The sequence below is a fragment of the Mustela lutreola genome, chromosome 6 (assembly GCF_030435805.1).
Source record: "Mustela lutreola isolate mMusLut2 chromosome 6, mMusLut2.pri, whole genome shotgun sequence".
In the NCBI taxonomy this organism is placed as follows: domain Eukaryota; kingdom Metazoa; phylum Chordata; class Mammalia; order Carnivora; family Mustelidae; genus Mustela; species Mustela lutreola.
The window spans coordinates 56396706-56419559 of NC_081295.1; the positions used below are offsets into that span (position 1 = coordinate 56396706).

At 34.2% G+C, this 22854-nt stretch overlaps 1 protein-coding gene across 3 annotated transcripts in view; it reads right to left on the reverse strand.

Moving 5' to 3' along the window:
- The window catches only part of ADGB (androglobin), a 171892-nt gene that overhangs the window by 110409 nt on the left and 38629 nt on the right, over positions 1-22854 (reverse strand). For all 3 annotated transcript variants that reach the window (XM_059177313.1, XM_059177312.1, XM_059177311.1), the window contains exons 6-9: positions 11630-11769; positions 9046-9132; positions 3343-3545; positions 1523-1663 (exon numbers count right to left, since the gene is read on the reverse strand). In XM_059177313.1, coding sequence (XP_059033296.1) covers positions 1523-1663; positions 3343-3545; positions 9046-9132; positions 11630-11769 — 571 coding nt within the window. The remainder of the gene's footprint in view (positions 1-1522; positions 1664-3342; positions 3546-9045; positions 9133-11629; positions 11770-22854) is intronic.

Here is a 22854-nt window from a genome sequence, read left to right on the forward strand (position 1 = left end):
TGTAGAAAAAACATATACCATGTCATGGAAATTCTAGCCAAATGGGTCTGTCAGTAGATCATTCCAGATTGTTCAAATTCCTTAATGAGCACATCTTTGCATGGTGAAAAATAGGTAAATGACTGTAAACTCATTTAATAAATGTTAAATGTCACATATGCATCTATTTTATAGAACATCTCATTAGTTTTGCCTTCATCATAATACCATTTAATTGCTTAAGAAATCATTTAATGTCACTATAAAAAAGTTATCAAAAAACTCTATTAGTCAATGTCACTTATAATAGTCTACAAATGATTATATTCAAAAGGAATGATTTTAAAATTGAAACTTTTTAGCTTTCATAAATAAAATCTTATTTTGAATTTAAAGCAGGCTAGAACTTTCTATGTCATTTCAAGAAGAAAGAAAACATAGATACATTTGGCCAGGAAGTTCCTATCTATCTCTCTATCTATCTATCTATCTATCATCTATTTCCAGGATAGTTAGCATACAGTGTTGTATTAGTTTCAGGTATACAATATGAGCTACTTAATATTTAATGTTTCTGAGCATCACTTATTTTTTCACGTATTTCTTAACAGGCCTGAAATTACTATATTTGATTCAGTATGCGTTTGTTCTTTAAAGAGTCTGGCTAAAATGGTATAATTTATTTTTCTCTATTATCTTTATTTTTAATTAAAAAGTTTGTTTTATCCCTTTACAAATTCAAGTACTAATATTGAACTGTATTGGATTTTTATTAAAGAGAAATATTTTTAGAGCCATAAAATACAAGTTAAATATGAACCAGGATCAATCTAGAAAAGATTAAAAGGTAAAATATATGAAACTTATGCAAACATATTTTTTACATTTAAATTAAACTTTGTATATTTTTCATGGAGCAGAGACCTGAATCTAGGAATACACACACATATATATATATATGGATGTAGATATATAGATATAGTTTATTTATACAGAGGAAGCATATACCAACATATATTTATACTAATATGTATATATACTAATATGTATATATACTAATATGTATATATACTAATATGTAATTATATTTTATATTTATATAGTTTATATAACTATATATAAATATTTATGGATATTTTACAATGTGTCATATAATATAGATTGTATTTTATGTAGTATGTTTTATATATTATAATATGCTATATATAACAATATGTAACAGATTGCTTTATGTTAATACATAACATATACATTTATTAGTATATGTCCTCCTCCATGCAAACACTTCTGTGACTGTTGTACCATAAGAACTGGGATAACCTTGGCTTCTGTCACACATGCAAGCTTTGCCCCCACATGCATGCATGTTGATTTGAGAGTTCAACAATTATGGGCAAACTCGAGCAAACTTATTTAGATATGCCTAAACAGGCAATACACTTTTATGTTCCAAAGTTGTATTCCAACTTTGGAAACTCCAAATTTTCCCAACATTTTAGGATACAACTAAAATAGCTATTATTCTAGAATACTGAAATCTTACAATCTGACAGAGACTGCAGTGAGTACTGTACATCTGATGAGGGTCTTGAAGCATGAAGTGACCATTTGAATTTTTCTTTTTCCTTTTCTTTTTCTCCATTTTTACTCTTTTTCTTCCCAACATCTTTTGCATCTGCTTTTTCTAACATATTAAAAATATATATGATAAATCTTTTAACTACAAAATCTCAAATTATATTACTTATTCAGTTATTATGTTGAAAAGGTGGCCAAAACAATAATGTTATTTAAATGTAAAACCATAGCCACATATTTCCCAAAGCACTACCCACCTCTAATTAGAAACATCAAAATAAAGCAATAGAAAACTTTGAAAATTGGTGATGTACTGCCAAAGACGTGAAGAATTATTGGTTATTGATTATACATTTATTTTGCTAAATGGAGATGATCATTTGAATATAATGTATATCTAACAATATATAATTTTGTATACTATATATAATTTTAAGTTAGTTTTCTCATTTTGGAATGAGGCTAGTTTTCTCATTCTTCCTCCAGCATCATAAGATGTATATCTACTATTTTCTCACAGAAAATGCTCTTTCCACATTCCCTCATCTTCCTCAAGAAATCCCTCTCATCTTTGTAAACATAGCTCAAAATTCCTTAGGGAATTCTTCCCTGATGCCCTAGACTAAGTATGCACTCCCATACTTTTCTGTATTTTCCTTCAAGGCTCATGTCTTAGTATATAGTAATGGTTTTTAGAATTAAAATTAATGTTAGTCTCTCTCACTAGTCATAAGCACTAGGAGATAAGTTCCACATCTGATTTTGTTCACCAGATTATTATTAGTTCCTGGAACATTTATTGGAATTCTACTCAGAAAATAATATATCTGAATGGATGGATATACATATGTTAATTTGTGATACATGAAAAAAGGCTTCTAAGTTCAAACTAATTTGAGATATGCTAGGTAAAACAAATTTAATCAGCCTTCTTTTCCTGTTTCCCTTCATAAACTAATGCACATTAGGTCATTTAAAGAAGGGCTTATGATAGGCAGATATCACTCATACACTTGATCTTGGTAAACTCTTGAGGAATATTTATAGCAATAACTTCTGCATGGTAAAAGTTGGTAGATAAGATCTTGCTAAGGAAAAATTTGGGCAAAATATAAGATTTCATAAATATTTTAAAGATCATTATAGATGCTTTTAAGGTATACAAAAATCTGAATACATCATAGTATATTTAATTCTACTTTACTATAAAAGCATTATTATTCATATGTATAGCTATATGAAATATTTTAGAAAATATAAAATAATTATTCAATATGTTTCTCACTTTAAGATCTTAGACTTTGAAAATAACTTGACATTATTTTATTTTCAAATTTGAACTTAAACCTTACAACAAATGGTCAGCAAAACAAAATCCATACTGTGTCTATTTTGAATTTCCTTGGTAGAAGAAAAAAAAAAAAATAGGACAACTTTCCCCTTTGCAGTTTTGCTCCATTCCACTCTACATATAACATATAAGGAAGTGTGTCTGATGGAAATTGATGCTTAATGTGTCTTCCTATGTTAATACTACATTACTTTAGTATCATCAAAACATATAGTTGCCCTTGATTTTTAAAGAGAGCAAAATGTGGAATAATAACTAACATCTAGTAAATAACATTACTAGTTCTAAAATCCTAGAAAGATTAGATCCTGATTATTTTCACAACACAGTAAATGATAATGACAACAAATAATCATTAAATTAAGCAATGAATGTAAATCACTTATACACAATATCCATACATATGAATGACATTGTAATATGAAATGTCTTACCCTTTGGAGTTTTGTCACTTTTCTCAGGTACCTTTAGAGCTGTCATTGAACCTTCAGGTTTGAATTCTTTGCTGTCCTTCACTGGTTCCTTTAACTTGGCATCTAACATAGCTATTTTGCTTTCAGAGCTGGACTCATCTGACAGCTTAAATTCAGGCAATATTTCTTTCAAGAGCTCCCATACTTTGTCCATATATCCTGGGCTTAGATAAAACACATCAACATTAATTTCCAAGTCAAAAAGAAATAAAAAATCTTAACAGACCAATTACTAGCAAAGGTATTGAATCAGCAATCAAAATAATCCACAAAAACAAAACTCCAGGCTTCACTAGTGAATTCCACCAAACATTTAAAGAGTAATTAATACCAATTCTTCTCAAACTCTGTGGAAAAATATAGAAGGAACACCTTCTAACTTGTTTTATAAAGCCATCATTACTTTGATACCAAAACCAGATAAAGATACCACAAGTAAAAGAAATTACTAACCAAAATCTCTGATGAGCATAGATGCAAAAATCCTCAACAAAATATTAGCAAATAGAATTCAATAACACATTAAATAAGTGAGATTAATTCCAGGGATGTAAGTAACTAAGATTCAACATTTGCAAATCTATGTGATACACCACATTAAAAATGAATGATAAAAATCATAAGGTCATCTCAATAGATGGAAAAAAAAACACTGACAAAATTTAATATCCATTTATGATAAAAACTTTCAGCAAAGTGGGTATAGAGAGAACATACTGCAACATAATTATGACCATATATGACTAGCCCACAGCTAATATCATACTCAGTCAACTGTGAAAATCTAAAATTTTTTCCTCAAGATTAGGAACAATACAAGGATGCCAACTCTCACCATTTTTATTCAATAGTATTGCAGTTCTTAACCAAAGCAAGTAGGCAAGAAAGAGAAATAAAAGGCATCCAAATTAGCTAGGAAGAAGTAAAATGGTCGCTATTTGCAAATGATATAAAAAAGAGAGAAAACTCAAAAGACGCCGCCAGAAACTATGAAGCCAATAAATGACTTCAGTCAGGTTGCAGGATACAAAATCAATATACAAAAATCTGTTGCATTCTATACACTAGATGAATCATCAGAAACACAAATAAAGAAAACAATCCCATTTACAATCTCATCGAAAGGAGTAAATTTAACCAAGGAGGTGAAAGACTTGTATACTTAAAACTATAGGACATTAATAAAAGAAATTGAAGATGACACAAATAAATGGAAAGACATTCTGTGCTCATTGACTGGAAGAATTAATATTGTAAAAATGTCCAGACTACCCAAAGTCATCGACAGATTCAAAGCAATCCCTATCAAAATTCTAATGACATTTTTCAGAGAAATAGGAAAAACAATCATAAAATTTGTATTGAACCACAAAAAAACTCTTAATAGCCAAAGCTAGTGTGAGAAAGAACAAAGCTGGAGGACTCACACTTCTTGATTTCAAACTATGTCACCAATCTATAATGATCAAACAATATACTATTGACATACAGACACTTAGATCAATGGATCACAATAGAGAACTAAGAAATTAAAAAAAAAACCATATGGATAATCGAAGATACATGAAAAGATATTCAGCATCACTAATCATCAAGGAAATACAAATCAAAACCACAATGAGATTTTACTTCATAACTTTTAGCATGGCTGTTATCAAAAAACAAGAAATAACAAGTATGGCAAAGATGTGGAAAAAGCAACTTTATGCATTGTTGTAAATTGCTGCACCCACTATGGAAAACAGCATGGAGTATCTTCAAAAAAATTGAAAAAGAACTACCATATGATCCAATTCCAATTCTGGAATTATTTGAATAAAAGGAAAACACCAGTATGAAGAGATATGTGCACACTGTGTTTACTGCAGCATTATTTACAAGAGCTAAGATATGGATAAGGAAGGTGTGGCATATTATATATATGCATGAATAACACTTTCATTATATATATGTATATATATATATTATATTTATATATATATATATATATAATGGAATATTATCAGCCATAAAAAAAGATTGAAATCTTTCCATTTGTAACAACATGGATGGATCTAGAGGGTATAATGCTAGATGTAAAAAGTCAAAGACAAATACCATATGATTTCATTTATATGTAGAATGTAAAAGACAAAACAAACAAAAGTATTTTCCCCAAATATCTGTACTCCAATGTTCACAGCAGCAATGGCCACAGTTGCCAAACTGTGGAAAGAGCCAAGATGCCCTTCAACAGACAAATGGATAAAGAGGATATGGTCCATATATACTATGGAGTATTATGCCTCCATCAGAAAGGATGAATACCCAACTTCTGTATCAACATGGACAGGCCTGGAGGAAATTATGCTGAGTGAAATAAGTCAAGCACAGAGAGTCAATTATCGTATGGTTTTACTTACTTGTGGAGGAATAACATGGAGGACACTGGGAGATGGAGAGAAGTGAGTTGGGAGAAATTGGAGGGGGAGACAAACCATGAGATACTGTGGACTCTGAGAAACAAACTGGGGGTTTTGGAGGGGAGGGGGTTGGGGGAGTGGGTGATCCTGTTAGTGGGTATTAAGGAGGGCATATATTGCATGAAGCACTGAATATGGTGCATAAACAATGAACCTTGGGACACTGAAAAAATTAAATTTTAAGAAAAAATTCCTGAGCCAGAAACCTGAAAACAAACAAACAAACCAAAGAAAACAAAAACAGACACACAGATACAGGAAATAAACCATTGGCTGTTTGAGGGGGAGGCATTGGGGTGGAGTGAAATAGGCGAAGGGATTAAGAGGTCCAAATTTCCAGTTATAAAATAGTCACGGTGATGCAACATAGAACATAGAGAATATAGTCAATAATATTGTCATAACTATATTGTAACAGATGGTGATTAGACATCACGGAGATTATCTAGTAATATATAAAAATATTGAATCACCATGATCAATACCTAAAACTAACAGGATATTGTATGCCAATTATATTTCAGTTTTAAAAAGGAAGGTGACCAGTTGCTCTATTACGGATGAACCATGCAAACATCAGAGAAGTGTGCCTAGGAACTAATCATCTCTTAATTTGAAATAATCTTCTTATATCCACAGAGACATATCATTGATTGTTTCTATTATTATACGGAGGGTCAAAAGGTTTCTTTCTTTCTTTTCAGATGGTAAAACTGCACTAATTGAAGGAAAATATAAGAGGCAAGGCCAATAAATGTATGTAGACCAGTGCTTCCCTCTGGTACACCCACCGGAGAGTGGAAGGGAATGTGTCTGTTGGAAATGCCACAGAACACTTTCATCCTAACTGATCTTCACATGGGAAAAAGTTCTAATAGTCAACACGAGCTTGGAACTTCAGCATTTTAATTCTCCTTGACCCCTGTAAAACCATGAACACTCCTGCAGGTCCCTCAAAGGCCTTCTCTTCACATTCTAATACTTCCTGGTAACACAAACATCCCACTCCTGAATACATCATGTGACACTGAGAATATTGTTCTCCTGCCCTTACTGGGCCTCTCCATCCCCTCCTTCAGACAAACCCAGTAAAGACTCAGACCAAGTGAGAACACTCTCCATGAAACCCTACCTGACCCCCACTTGCATCCTTGGCTGATGGCAATTGCTTCCATATTTCAACCTAAACATTTCATGACAATCATCTATATAGTATTTCATGACATCCTTTTCATTTAATAGTACATAGGTATGCATAAATAAATTTTGCAATTTTATAGTATATTATAATTTTAAACTATATGAATAATGTGACAGAATACCCATGGGAAAAAGTATAAATCATACATAGATCAAAGTATGTTTTTTTTTAAAGATTTTATTTATTTATTTGAGAGAGAGAGAGTGAGAGACAGCAGTGAGCGAGGAGAAGGTCAGAGGGAGAAGCAGACTCCCCATGGAGCTGGGAGCCCGATGCGGGACTTGATCCCGGGACTCCAGGATTATGACCTGAGCTGAAGGCAGTCGTCCAATCAACTGAGCCATCCAGGCTCCCCCAAAGTATGTATTTTTTTACTTTTTAGTTGTATTTAGGAGAAAATTGATAAATTTGAATGCTTGGATCAGTCTCATGTATTCTTGAGAATTTTCCCTGTTTTCAAAGTTTAACTACTAATTATTATACATATATCTAGATAATGCTAAATAATCTAGTGATAGCTACTAGAGAGGAAAAGAAACTTACAGTAATTATGTGTCTACCATACAGTAGCTACTTTTTCTATCACCTACTCACTTATCTTTGGAACAACCATATAGAATAGGTCATTTTATCCCCACTTTACATATGAAGAAACTGGGACCCAGAGAAATTACGTTACTTGCAAAATTCACACAGCTTGAAACTGAAGTGTCAGAACAAAAATCTAGCTATATAGTTCTGACTCCAAAGCTCAAGATTTCCCCCTTTATATCATTTTCATAGAAATTGCATAGCAACCAGAAATTCATGCAAAGAGTATGCCTAAAACTTCTTAAAATTTTTAAAATTAATTTTAAGGTAGTGTATGAAACACTTTTCAGTTTTCATGTATGACTCTGGCAAGAGATAATTCACAATTTCTAATGGACTAATTTTCTAGTTGTAAATTATTTTGATTTCCTATTTCTTCACCATCTTTCAATGGACTTCTGAGGATTTCATGTCTTGGCTGTATTTATTCACTATCGCACAGGAAAAATTAAGGCACAATTATAAGCATTCCATCAATGCTGAAGATAAAAATTTAGAAAAGTCCAGTTTTAAACCTCATCTTAAACCTCCCTCCACCAATATTACTCATAGTATTTCAAGAAATATTCTCTTTGCTTAGATATCCAAAAGGATTTTCCGTGAGAAGACCTATCTAGATCATCCCCTAAAAAACATGATCAGCTCTCCCTTCAGGAAGCAGTCCCTTGAGGAAGGGGTCTACTTTTCTTCTTCTTTTTTCACCTTATAGATATGTTTATTTGAACCAAGCAAAAGCTAGTTTATCCTGCTAAAAAGATGTTTCAGATGGTAGAATCCAAGTTACTGGGGACTGAATTCAATCTCCTCTAACCTGGATCCTTTGAGAATGGCACATTTCCAGTAAAAATCAAAGATCGGAGATGATCCAATAACTATGCTATGGATTTGATTTTATAAAAACTAAACCACTCTGGGCTTCAGTTTCCTTGTTTGTAATGACACATACCCAGCTGATGAGGCCATATGAATGATTAAATATTTTCAAGACTGTGGTTTCTGATTAGAGATATTATATTAAAGTACCTAATACCTAGTAGGTATTTCATTATTATTATTTCCTATACGTGTGGCTAATTAAAAGTTGCCTTTATGTTTCTGTATTGAATAAGTTTAGTAACTGTATAATATAAAGGAATGCATGTAAATAGTTTACTACAATAAAGAATTAACATTGTTTTCATATTTGTCATCCAGATATTTAAAGATTAAATTCACAGTCTTTTTAAGGAAACAGAAGTTATCCTGAAATTCTCAAGGAATTTTATAGAATACTATAGAATAGTGTTTTCACAAACATTTTGTAAAATATGTCATTTCTTGATGTTTTCTTAAAGATTAAAAATGTTTAATTCAAGAAACATTACATGGGAAGAAAAAAAAATATATGAAGAAGTTAATGGTAAAACCTACTGGAGAGAGATCACTTCTGGTAACCATCCTGTGAGTGCGTGGATAACAGTGAACTCCCCTAGTTCTCTCCTCTCTGCTATATGGATGCTAAAGAGGCAAATGCACAATAGCATAGTTAGTAGCAATGATAATAAAAATAATAATAAACAATGATATAGCCATAAAAAATGTAGGGGTCATAGTGGTTACCTATTAAATACAAGAAAATACTATTGTAAAAGCCAGATGATTTGTTTTGTTAAAGTGTTTAAAGAGATCCAAAGATAAAATTTTATGTTTATTTTAGAAACATGCTATAAGCCTTATTTTAAAAATATATGGTAATATTCATGTCATATACATAAAACATATTCACATATATTATAAAATATGTAAATTTAGATTATATATATTTTATATATTCAGTATACTAACATGTTCTTTAAAAAAGAGAACAGTGTCTTTTATCCTTGTGATTTCAGTTCCTTTTTTTTTTTAAGATTTTATTTATTTATTTGACTGAGAAATCACAAGCAGGCAGAGAGGCAGGCAGAAAGAGAGGGGAAAGAAGGCTCCCCGCTGAGCAGAGAGCCCAATGCGGGGCTCGATCCCAGGACCCCAGGATCATGACCTGAGCCGAAGGCAGAGTCCTAACCCATTGAGCCACCCAGGCGCCCCATAGATTATTAATTTTGATGGGTCTACATATGTCACAGATAACAAAAATCACTTGGGGTAGTTCACAGTCTAGTCTAAACTCCTCTGTGGATAATCCTACTTAGGTAACAACTGGCAAACCTCATAAAAATAATGTTCTTGAGGCGCCTGGGTGGCTCAGTGGGTTAAAGCCTCTGCCTTCGGCTCGGGTAATGATCCCAGGGTCCTAGGATCAAGCCCCGCATCGGGCTCTCTGCTCAGCGGGGAGCTGCTTCCTCCTCTCTCTCTGCCTGCCTCTCTGCCTACTTGTGATCACTGACTGTCAAATAAATAAATAAATAATCTAAAAAAAAATGTTCTGTCCTTTGCATAGCTCACAATGGTATTGACATAATTACTGCACATTAATTTTTAATGTAGAAAGATAAAACTCATATGAAAATAATTGCTATATACTATTAAATCTGAGGGAAAAATGTATAGACAAATATAAATTGTACCACACAGTTCAGGTATCCACTAGAAAGCCTCAGAAATGTCTTACATCTAGTCTGGTCCTTTATTTTCAGGCTGGATTTATCTATTTTTTAAAATAAAAATAATCTTATTTCTTAGGTTGCTATAAAATTCTATGGAACTGTAGCTTTAAGAAAGACAAATTGCCACTCCAATTTTCTAGGTCACAGGTTTAACACTTCACTGATATTAATTCAGCTCTAATTCTCAGAAATTCAAGTTAGGTCTGAGAATTAGGAATGTGAGGAACATTATTTTCTTTCAAAACAAACAAACATAGCTGTCACCAGTATGAATACTTAGTACTATTTAGCTACCTAAAAAGATCTGGGCTGAGTTTAAAAAAAAAAAAAAAAAAATCATTGAAATTAAGAGTTGTGAGCTGGGTAAAACAAATTCCAAACAGAAAATCAAGGGTTGGTGAGAGAAAAAAGAGATGACAAGGATTGCAGTAGGAGTGGCTGGTTTTGTTGTGTATCCATGGGAAAGAGAGAGAAAGGGGAGCCAAAACAAAATCCACAAAAAGCAGAGCAGAGGTCTGATGACAGACAAGGTTATATTTCCTGAAGGGGAGGAGGTTGAGATTTGAGCAAAGGGCTAAAGTGGTCTCTGTTTGAGCCTGTGGGTGTTCCATTGAGAATGAGATGCTCTCACACACTGTAGGAGGGTGAAGGGTATCAAATTCAAGCCAGTGCCATGTATGTGAGAATTCTCCCACTGAGCAATGATACAAAGTTGCCATGCCTTTGCAACACAAGCATCTAAACTGTTTTTGCATGGCTGGGTGGGGGATGGATTGGCCTAGGGTGTCTGTAGGTGGAAGCCAAGAGAATGAACACAGCAGACATGTCTCATATACGTTGATGCACAAGACATTCAGGAATGGAAGGTGGCAAGCAGATTTCACAAGTACTGAAGCAAATATGAGTAGTTTTTATTACGAATGTATTAAAAGGGACCAATGTTACCAAAAACATGAGGAACATACTGACATCCCTCAGAAGAGTTCAGGTTTTCAAGATTAGTAAATTATTGCTGCACACACACAGAACCTAACATTTGAACTGGATCCAGGATATATTATTTTGTATTTAGATGAACCAATATTTCCCCCTACAAACCAACTTTTTTCTCACACTAAGCCAAAATATTATTTCTCATGATCACTAGCCATTTGCAAGAAAGCACTGAATATAGAATAATTTTTGAATATTTTTTCTTGGGAGAATGCCATCTTATTGCTGACTAACCCAGTATTTCCAATTAGTGATTTTGGCATATTCATTTTTATATTAGAACATTTACATTGTCTGCAAAGAAAACTCCTTTACATTGATTTAAAAAAAAAAGAAAGCTATATGATATAGATGTATAGTTGTCTGTTGTCTTTTTGTTTTTATATAACTGAATGATCATTCTTCTTTCCACGTACTCAACATTTGCCAGCTTAATGATAGCTTTACACAGAAGCATTGGCCAGAGTTCAAATTCACAGGTTGTGGCTGGAAGCAATAGATTGTTGTCTTCATCAAAAGGCAGAAAGTCATCAATAGTTATCTTTCTCCAGCAACCCTAAACAAGAGAAAAAAAGGAATGCATCAGTGACTAACATTATTTTCTCTCATCCATTATTGTACAGCACTGATGTGACTTTCCAGTGTTTTTTTTATTTTACCTTAGCTTCTTACATCTAAAGCCTAGCATACTGGTTTTCAATACTACCATGGCCGGGAATTTGAGTGGATTATTTTATGTAAAGTCAGCACATCCCTATCTATATCAACAGATATGTTGATATATCATCATGTCAAATATGTCACTATTTCTGAGGTCTTTTTTTTTTTTTTCATTTTATTTATTTGACAGAAAGAGAGAGAGAGGAAGAGAGGGAACATAAGCAGTAGGGGATTGGGACAGGGAGAAGCACGCTTCCCGAGAAGGAAGCCCAAAGTGGGGCTCGATCCTAGACCCTGGGATCATGACCTGAGCCAAAGAAAGAAAGATGCTTAGGAATCTCTTTCTGAAGTCTTGTAAACATATTCTTGGGTATCCCATCCTGCATAACACAGGAAATTAAAGAGTTTCCAATAGCAGAACCAAAACATTATACAGCCATAGATAAGTTTGGCCATAATTAAATAACTCAATATAGTCATAACACAAATTCCCCAAATGTAAGTAATTATTTTTTATCCTGCTGGAGTCAGTGATATTAAACTTCTAATTATCAGATTGCTTCTGCTCCTAATTAAAGATCTCATTCTTAATATGAAGTTGATTGATACTTTATTTAATAAAATCATGATATATTTTCCTGTATACATATGACTTCATAATTAAAAGTTTAAGACAAATGATAACATTAATGATTATGAAGTCAAAAAACTATGTATTTTTTTAGATTTTGGTTTTACATGTAAAATTTTATCATGGATTTATTCCTTTGCCCAAGAAATATTTTCAGTAGTAGTGTGACCACTGTGAACATAAAAATCTGGAAAACACCTGGCCTAAACCATTGCATTGTTTCAAGTCTAGTGAGGGAAGACATATATGCAAACAGTATCATACATAATAGTTCAAAATGTTCTAGGACCAGAAAAGAACGCGTGACAAATATAGCTTGTGGAAGTCTTCACAAGAAGTTAACATCTCAATTGAAGATTCAAAGAACGGTCCACTTTTCACAAGTAGATAGGAGCAATAGGGTGAAACCTGGTCTCTTTGCATGGCACCTGTAAGTCTGAACTCAGATCGCCTGCCCTAGTGGTTATATATCTTTCTTTCTTCCCTAAGAGTTGAGATAGGACAAGACAGGATTAAACACTGGAGTTTAGCCACTCTCTCTTCTAATTTCAAATGATATAACCCAAAAGAATACCTAGTGAGATAAGTCAGACACAAAGGACAAATATTGTATACTTCTACTTAGATGATGTATCTGGAAAAAAGCAAATTTGCAGGCAAGAGACATGATAGAGGTTACCAGGGACTGGGTGAAAAGGAGGATGAAAAATTACTGTTTAATAGGTACAGAGTTTCTGTTTGGGATGATGTTAATAGGTAGAATTTCTGTTTGGGATGATATTAATAGGTATAGAGTTTCTTTTTGGGATGATGAAAAAGTTGTAGAAGGAGATAGTCTTGATGGTTGTACAACCTTGCAAAAATATGTAATGCCTCTGAATTGTAAATTCAAATTGTACGGTTAAATGCTAAATATTATGTCATGTATATTTTACCACAATGAAAAACTAATAATAGCAGTTCTCTTTCTACACTTTAATTTTCAAAAAAATTTTTGAAGGAACCAACTGAATCCCTATGAAGGAAAAGTTTTAAGCCAACATAGGAACTTAACTTAAACCAGTTCAACGAATGTCATCTGCTTCCAGCTAATCAATAACATATCTCAATTGAGAATGCTTTGATTGCTAAATACCATCGAACTGTACAGTCTAAATAGATGGACTACATGGTATGTGATTGCATCTCAAAACAGCTATTATGAGAAATAACTCGGAAAATGCGTTCAGTATTATATATCTAAAACATAATTTAACTAGATATCACAATTTTCTTAGGAATTTTTTTGATTCCTTGATATTAATACATTGGTTGGGTTGCTTCCTTAAAGTTTATGAAGAAATTAAATATTATATATATAGGGGCCCCTGGGTGGTCCAGTTGTTAAGGGTCTGTTCAGCTCAGGTCATGATTTAAGGGCTCAGCAGGAAGTCTGCTTGTCTCTCTCCCTCTGGCCCACCCCCTCACTTATGCTCACTCTCTCTCTCAAATAAATACTTTAAAAAATATATTACATGGGGTGTCTGGGTGGCTCAGTGGGTTAAAGCCTATGCTTTTGGCTCAGGTCATGGTCTCAGGGTCCTGGGATCAAACCCCGCATTGGGCTTTCTGCTCAGCAGAAGCCTGCTTCTCCCTTTCCCTCTGCCTGCCTTTTGGCCTGTGATCTCTGCCTGTCAAATAAATAAATAAAATCTTAAAAAAAAAAAAAGAAATATATTACACATAAATATATAATATATAAATAGTATATAATGTAAATACATAGAAGATGTCATCATAGAACATTGAGTTTACTTATTTGAGTCCTTATAGAACACTGAATCATTTTTACACCTTTTTTTTAACTGCATGTAAATGACGAATATTGGGCAGTTTTTACTGAGATTACTGTGTTAGCACCACAACTATCAAAATATTTAATTATTTTACATGCTTATGAAGAAGGGCGCCTCCTTTATTAGTATAAATATAAATTACCAAAAGTCACTTTAGAATGCAGTTGTATTGGAATCTTAATATCTTCCTAGGTCAAGATAACTAAATACCTACATAAATTTATATCCTCTTCCTCCTATGACAATGCTAAAGGGATAATAAAAAATGCTTTTTAGTTAATCACATCAATCACAATTCCAAAAGATCAGGGACAGAGACTTGAGCAAGCAACCTGAATGAGCATAATTATGCAGAGAAGAAAGAGCTCAGACCATACTTCCCCACCTTCACCAGGGTAACAGGCGGTGCCCCTCCCATACAGTGCCTGAAGGTGGAACTCTGACTTCCTTGCCTGTCCTGAAGCAAACAAGGTGGTCTCTCTCCCCAGTGGAGTCAGGGGACAGAATTAGGACTTCTGTCTTCCTTCTGCAGTAAGGAGGAAGTGTTTTCTGCATTAGTAGAGCCTGTTGGAAAAACTCTTATTTCCCCACTCTGCCCATGCAGGAATGAGGAGGTACACTTCCCCCTCCTCTGGTGGTGCTCAGGATACTGTGGGATGGAATCTTATCACCTGGATAACAAACAAGAGTGGCAGAGCCAAGTAGCATTGCACAGGCTCTATAAACTAAAGTAACATTCGAAACACAGCCCACGGAAGTGAGCCAGGATGTGTACTCTGAATCTAAACAGGTTGAGTATGTGCTAAATAAAAAATTTAATTAGAAAACGGTCATAAAATAGAACACTAAAAATGTCCAGGAAACTCTCCAAAATTATTCATCATGCAAAAACCAGGAAAATCTAAATTTCAATGAGAAAATACAGTCAACAGACCACAATGCCGAAAGGACAGGGAATTTGGAATTTTTAGTTAAGAAATTTAAAGCTGATGTCATAAAAATGCTCCAGGAAGCAATTATGAATACTTTTGAAGCAAACAAAAAATAGGGTATCTCAGCAAAGAAGTAAAAAAAATGTGAAAGAGGAAACAACCAGAAATACTAAACTTAAACAAACAAAACAGGGAAAGATCAATAGCCAGATGCAAATAGCAAAGAAATTAGTGAACTAGAAGTCAGTTCAATAGAAATTATGAACAACTAGGAAAAGTTTTTAAATGACATGAACCTCAAAGATCTGTGGAACAAGAGAAGAAGATATGACTAGTGTGTCATCGGAGTCCCCAGAAATGAGGGGAAAAAATGGGGGGCCAGAAAAACATTTAAATGAATAATGGCTGAAAACTTTCCAAATTTGTCATAAGACACGACTCAACAGTTTCAGGTAGCTCAGAATATCCCAAAGAGGATAATCCCAAAGAAATCTATGCCCGTCAAAGCCTGCCAACTCACAACGCTGTATTGAGTGAAAATACCTATTAGGAATAAGGGTGAAATAAAACATTTTCAGACAAGGGGCACCTGGGTGGCCCATTCAGTTAAGTGTCTGACTCTTAGTGTCAGCTCAGATCTTAATCTCAAGGTCGTGAGATTGAGCCCCAAGTTATGCCCTGTGTTCAGTGTGAAGTCTGTTTGAGCTTCACTCTCCTTTTTCCTCTGGCTCACTTTCTGCAATCTCTTTCACTGAAATAAATAAATGAACCTTTTAAAAAAATTTTTTTCCAGACCAAAAAAGGTTAAGATAATTTATCGCCAGAAGACTGACCCCAAAAAAGAATGGTAAAAGGAAATTCTTATTAAAAAAAAAAAGGAAATGGAAGAAATCTTCGGACATCAGGCATGAATAAAGAGCAAAGAAAAAAATATAAACATATGTATAGCTATAAATAAAGTATAAGCTATGTATGGCTATACAATAATACAAAATGGTTATAAAGTATTCTTTGCCTCTTGAGCTTTAAAAATTATATTTGACATTTAAAAACAATACTTATGAGTAGGTTCTGATTATGTAGAAAGAAAATATCTAGACAGCTATGCTATAAAGGGAGGGTGATAAAGGGGCCCAAATGATGGTTAAGTATCTATGTTCCAATATCAAGTGGCAAAATGCTGCTATTACTGGACTGTGAAAAGCTAAGCATGTATATTTTAATCCCTAGAGCAACTACTAGACAAAAAAGTAATACATAGAGACATACTAAACACCAGAAATAACTCAAAATGGAATCCCAAAGAATGTTCAAGAAACACACAGAAAAAAGGAAACAGATACAAAAAAAATAAATAACAGAAGTAGCAGAGTATACAAGTAATAAAATACCAGGCTTAAATCCTAATTATATCAAATGCTAATTGCACAGAAATTAAAATGTAAGAGTAGCTTGGATATACTTATAAAAATTAAGAATTTGTATATAATAATTCCACATGTAGAAATCCCACAAAAAAATAGTCATATAAATGGGCAAAATATATACACAAAGATGCTATTTTACAGAATTGTATTGGTAAAACACTGGTCATAATCTAAATGTCAAGATGAAATTAATGAAATATGTATGGTTATTGTTACATTTGAACAAAGGAGTACAAGGTAGATCAGTATATATGTTAGCATAAATAATTCCTAGAGTTAGGGGAAAAAATACATTACAGAACAGGAAGTACCATACCATCCCACTATTACTGTAAATTATATGTAGTAGGCTTACATATATTTATAAGAAAAATGTTTAGGAAGATACTCGTAAGTCATTTATTATGATTGTCCATGTAGGCAGAACAATAATGAATTTTCATTCTCTACTTTGAACGATTTTAATGTTTGAATTTGTTTTACTAAAAGCATTTACAATGTTAATAATAATGAAATAACAAAAACATTTCTATTTTGTAAAAAGTAACTTAATGATAGAAAAATAATTTGTCATGGTATATATCTTGAAAACACTGTTGCTGAAGCTTAAAGAACAAAAATGTCACTGGCTGGGAGAGAGTGTGCGTCAAATGCTGGAGTGCACGGATTTGGCCAGAAACTTCTCTCAGGGGGTCAGGGCTGGGGCTTGGGAAACAAAAGAGGTCGTGTTGGTACTGGTGGTTTTCTGCACCTTACTGTCTAAGAAACTGAATTTGACAATAATTTTGCCCTTAAAAAGTGTAAGGATCTATCAGAAACAAAAGCTAATACTTCTTTTTTACATATCAATAGATTGATGGTGACTGGAGAAAATTATTGTTCCCAATGTGTATATTTTCCCTGTTTAATTCAGAGACAGATGAAAGCACTGGGACACTTCCAGCAAAGCAGCCGAGAGCAATACATGTTGTGAGTGGAAAGTGCTCACTTAATTGCTTCTATCAAGGGGCCAGAGGAATGCTGAAAACAGAGGGAACAGGACCCAGCTGCATGTGACCCCAGTAGTGTACCATCACTTCCACGGAGAGGAAAAGAGGAAATTCTCTGTTTTATAACATTGTTCCTTATGCTCCTCAACAAATATTTGTCTGACTGGTGTCGAAGAACTTTGATTCCAGGTCCTTAGAATCCGAACTGGAAATAGTAGAAATACTTCTATGGGGAAAATGATATGCTGGTGTAAAAATCTGCACCTTAAATGTCAGGCAGAGAGTTTCTGACAGGAGGGTTTGCTTCAAAGAATGGTTAAGATAAATGCTTGGAGGGACAGTAGGAAAGGGGAAGGAGATACATGTGCAAGAAGGCAGAGAAGGAAAATCAGTGCCCAATAACAAAAAGGTGAGCAAGCATCAAGAAATGGAAGACAAAAAGGAAAAAAAGAAAAAGACAGCAAGGGGAACACGACTGTAGGAGAGGTGACAGGGGAAGGAAAAGTGTAGAACCAAGATGAGTCCATCTCCTTATACCAAATCAAGCAGTAGAAGGTAACAGAGCTTATTGCTATGAATATGTTCCTCAAACATTTGAAGTGAAAAACAAAGAATAGACATATAAATACTGAACTAGAATTAGAAGGAAAAAAGTCAAAAATTAAATTGTGTATATCTAGAAAGAGATTTTTAAAAAGAAAAAAAAATGTCTATCTTGTCAGAAAGAAGTTACTCTAATTCTTTATTACAACTGCCATGCACATAGATGTTGACTCAGCCCTGCCACCTGGGGATTAGGTAGAAACAAATAAAAATATTTTCCCCTGGCCCTGAGAAAACAAATTTCTACCAACCAGAAAACAAGGTACCATCTCCCTATCACATGAATGCAGCCTCTGAGATAGCAAAGTCCTTGTTTTTTGCCCTGTAAAAATTGCATCTATTTATTATCCCTGTTATCTGTATTCGATATCCTTTCAAGAACTACAATTCCAATTTTAAAGAATAGACCAAAATAGGGAAAAACTAGTAGGAGAGTAGAGTGACCTAGCTTGTGTATTTACCTTACAAAAGGAACTGAAGGCAATATTTGCAGATTACATGATGCTATATATATAGAGAAAATCTTAAAGACTTCACTCCAAAACTATTAGAATAAATGAATTCAGTAAACTTACAGATACAAAATTAATATATAAAAATCAGTGTGTTTCTATACACTAATAATGAAGTAGCAGATAGAGAAATGAAGACAACAATCCCATTTACAATTATACCCAAAAGAACAAAATACCTAGGAATAAACTTAACGAGGGAGGTGAAAGGCCTGTACTCTGAAAACTTTACAATACTGATGAAAAAAAATTGAAGATGATACAAACAAATGGAAAGATAGCCCATGCTCATGGATTAGAAGAATAATTTTGTTAAAATATCCTTCTTGCTGAAAGAAATCTACAGATTCAATGCAATCCCTATCAAAATACCAACAACACTTTTCACAAACTGGAATAAAAAAGATTAAAATTTGTAAGGACCCACAGAAGACCCCAAGTAGCCCCAAGCAATCTTGAGAAAGAAGAACAAATCTGGAGGTATCATAATCCCAGATTTCAGGTATACCATGATCCTTAGTAGTCAGAACAGTATGGTACTGGCACAAAAATAGATATATAGATCAATGGAATAGAACAGAGAGCCCAGGGGCACCTGGATGGCTCAGTGGGTTAAGCCTCTGCTTTCAGCTCAGGTCATGATCTCAGGATCCTGGAATCGAGGCCCGCATCGGGCTCTCTGCTTAGCAGGGAGCCTGCTTTCCCCTTTCTTTCTGTCTGCCTCTCTGTCTACTTGTGATCTCTCTCTCCTTCTGTCAAATAATTAAATAAAATAAAAAAAAAATAACAAAGAGTCCAGAAATAAACCTATTCTTATATGGTCAGTTGATCTATGACAAAGGAAGAGGCAAAAATACATGATGGGGAAAGTGTCTTCCATAAATGGTGCTGGGGAAAACTGGACAGCTACATGCAAAAGAATGACATGGGACCACTTTCTTACACCATACACAAAAATAAACTCTAAATGGAAGAAAGACCTCAAAAATGGATTAAATATGAGACCTGAATTTATAAAACTTCCAGAAGAAAACATAGTCAGTAATTTCTTTGACATTAGCTATAGAAACATTTTTCTAGCTATGCCTCCTAAGGCAAGGAAAACAAAAGCAAAAATAAACTATTGGGACTACACCAAAATAAAAAGCTTTGCACAGCAGACAAAGCCATGAAAAGGGCAACATAGTGAGTAGGAGAAGATAGTTACAAATGATATCTACAGTAAGGAGTTATTATCCAGAATAAATAAAGAATTTATACAAGTCAGCACCAAAAAACAAATACCCCAGTTAATAAACTGACAGGGATTCTAAATAGACATTTTACCAAATAAGACAAACAGGTTAACAGACACATGAAAAGATGCTCAACATCACTCATCACCAGGGAAATGCAAACCAGAACCACAATGAGATATCACTTTACAGGTGGCAGAATGGGTAAATAAAAAAGATAAGAAATAACATGTGTTGAAGAGGATATTGGAGAAAAAGAAACTCTTGTGCACTGTTGGTGGGAATGTAAATTGTTGTGGCCTTTGTGGAAAACAGTATAGAGGTTCCTCAAAAAAATTAAAAATAGAAATGTTACATGATCCAGGAATTCCACTACTAGAAAAACAAAGAAAACTAAAACACTAATTTGAAAAGATATATGCACCCCTATGTTTATTGCAGCATTATTTACAATAGCCAAGATATGGAAGCAACCTGGTGTCCACTGATACATGAATAGAAAAAGATGCGGGATACACACACACACACACACACACACACACACACACACACACAATGGAATATTACTCAGCCATAAAGAAGAATGAGATCTTGCCCTTTGTGACAACATGGATGGACCTAGAGGGTAGTACCATGCTAAGTGAAATAAGTCAGTCAGAGAAAGACAAATACCATATGATTTCACTTATGCATAGAAGCAAAAAACAAAACCAAAAACAAATGAATAAAATAACAAGCAAAAAGCGGAAAGAGACCCATAAATGCAGAGAACAAACTGGTGGTTGCTAGAATGGAGGAAGTAAGAGTATGGGAGGATGGGCAAAATGGGTGAAGGGGAGTGGGAGATGCAGGCTTCCAGTTATGGAAAGAATAAGTCATGGGGATAAAAGACACAGCACGGGGAATACAGTCAATGGCAGTATGACAGTTGAAAGGTGACAGATGGTAGCTGCACTTGTGGTAAGCATAGCCTAATGTATAAACTTAGTGAATTGTTATGCTGTATACCTGAAACTAATGTAACTTGTGTGTCTTTTGTACTTTAGTAATTAAAAAAAACCTGTAGATTAGACCAATTTATGAATATAAGAAAGATACATTGAAGCAAAATGCCTGAATGAAGAAAGCATCTAGAGGGCTATAGCTTCTTGTATATTTTTACATACACTGATGAATTCACTAGGAGGATGGGGTATGGGGTACTCCATACTCAAGTGCTCTGGAAAAAAAATGAAGCAGGGACTGGTGAGATAAGGTATTAGGGTTTCAGATAAGATATAGAGTAAATGTGTGTGTGTGTGTTTTTTTTAAGATTTTATTTATTTATTTGAGAGAGAGACAGTGAGAGAGAGCATGAGCGAGGAGAAGGTCAGAGAGCGAAGCAGACTCCCCATGGAGCTGGGAGCCTAATGTAGGACTCGATCCCGGGACTCCGGGATCATGACCCGAGCCGAAGGCAGTCGTCCAACCAACTGAGCCACCCAGGCATCCCTAAATGAGTGTTTTTAACATTAAACTGAGATGATATGCAGACATTGGCTGTTGTGTTCTAAAACAAAAGGGTATTACCCAAGTATTCCATCTGTAAGCAAATCACATTCATATAATAATCATATATAAAGGAAAATAGACCCAAAATAAACAGCATATATATTCTAAGTGAATAAAATTCTAGAATGCACATTCCAGCTGAATGAAAGATGGATGAAAATAAAATGCTCAAGAGAGAAGTTGAGCAGGATGATAAACACTAAACCCTTTTATAGAGGAAATAAAGGATACATTATTATAAATGTGTTCAGAGATAAATACCAACAAAAATGTTCATTCAAAAAACATATATGTTAAGAAAATATTGAAGCAAAAAAATTTTAGGTGGATTTTGTTCTAAAATATTAAATCAAACAATAAATTCGTGACAACTAAAGCAATATGGTATTTAAAAAGGATAAGAAAAGGGGCACTTGGGTGGCTCAATCAGTCAGTGTCCAACTCTGATTTCAGCTCAGGTCAACAAATTGTCTACAAAAATAATTCATATGGAACAAGTTCTATCTCAGTGCTCAACAGCTTAGCAGCAGGCCCCACAAGCCATTCCTCAGGAGAGACCAGTGAGAAACTCGAAGAAGCCACTGGACATCAGGCCCTTCCTTTCCCCAGGGCTACCTTTTCTAGACTGCTTCAATGATTGGTTCATTGGAGTAAATATTTTTGTTTTAATTCTGAATCCAGGTGGATTTGGGCTTATGAGGAATCAGTACAATTAAAGAGAAATAAATCACCGTGTAAAATTGTAAAATGAGATGTAGTGTTAATAAAGGTTGACCTCTGTCCAGAAGGAAATTTGCAAAGGAAGGAAGGATGTCAAGAAGCAGAGAAAGAGAAACTGATGGGGTTGGTCTAATATTCTACTGATGCTGCTTTGTAATACTTGATGATTTTGAACTCGCTCCTACCGCAAGTGTGAGCAAATGTGTGGAAAATGGGGAAGGAGGCAGATACCCTGACCTTTGACCTCTGTGTTCGCCTTCTCTCTGGAATGCCTCATCCATACTCACGGGGCACCCACCTTCTTAACACCACAGCCTCACTCTCACTCCTTGGTGCACATTAAAACTTTGAACTCTTGTCTACCAAATCTGCCTCCTGCTTGGTAAATAAAGAAGACAAAGACATTTAGGAAGTCATTTTCAACTCCTCACAAAGTTTTTACTTTCAAAGTCTGTTGTCTTGCAGTAAACATCAAAACACCAAGAACCCTATTTTAGAGATCAGAGGCTAATACCACCTTCTTTACTCTTACCTTCCTGCTGTAAT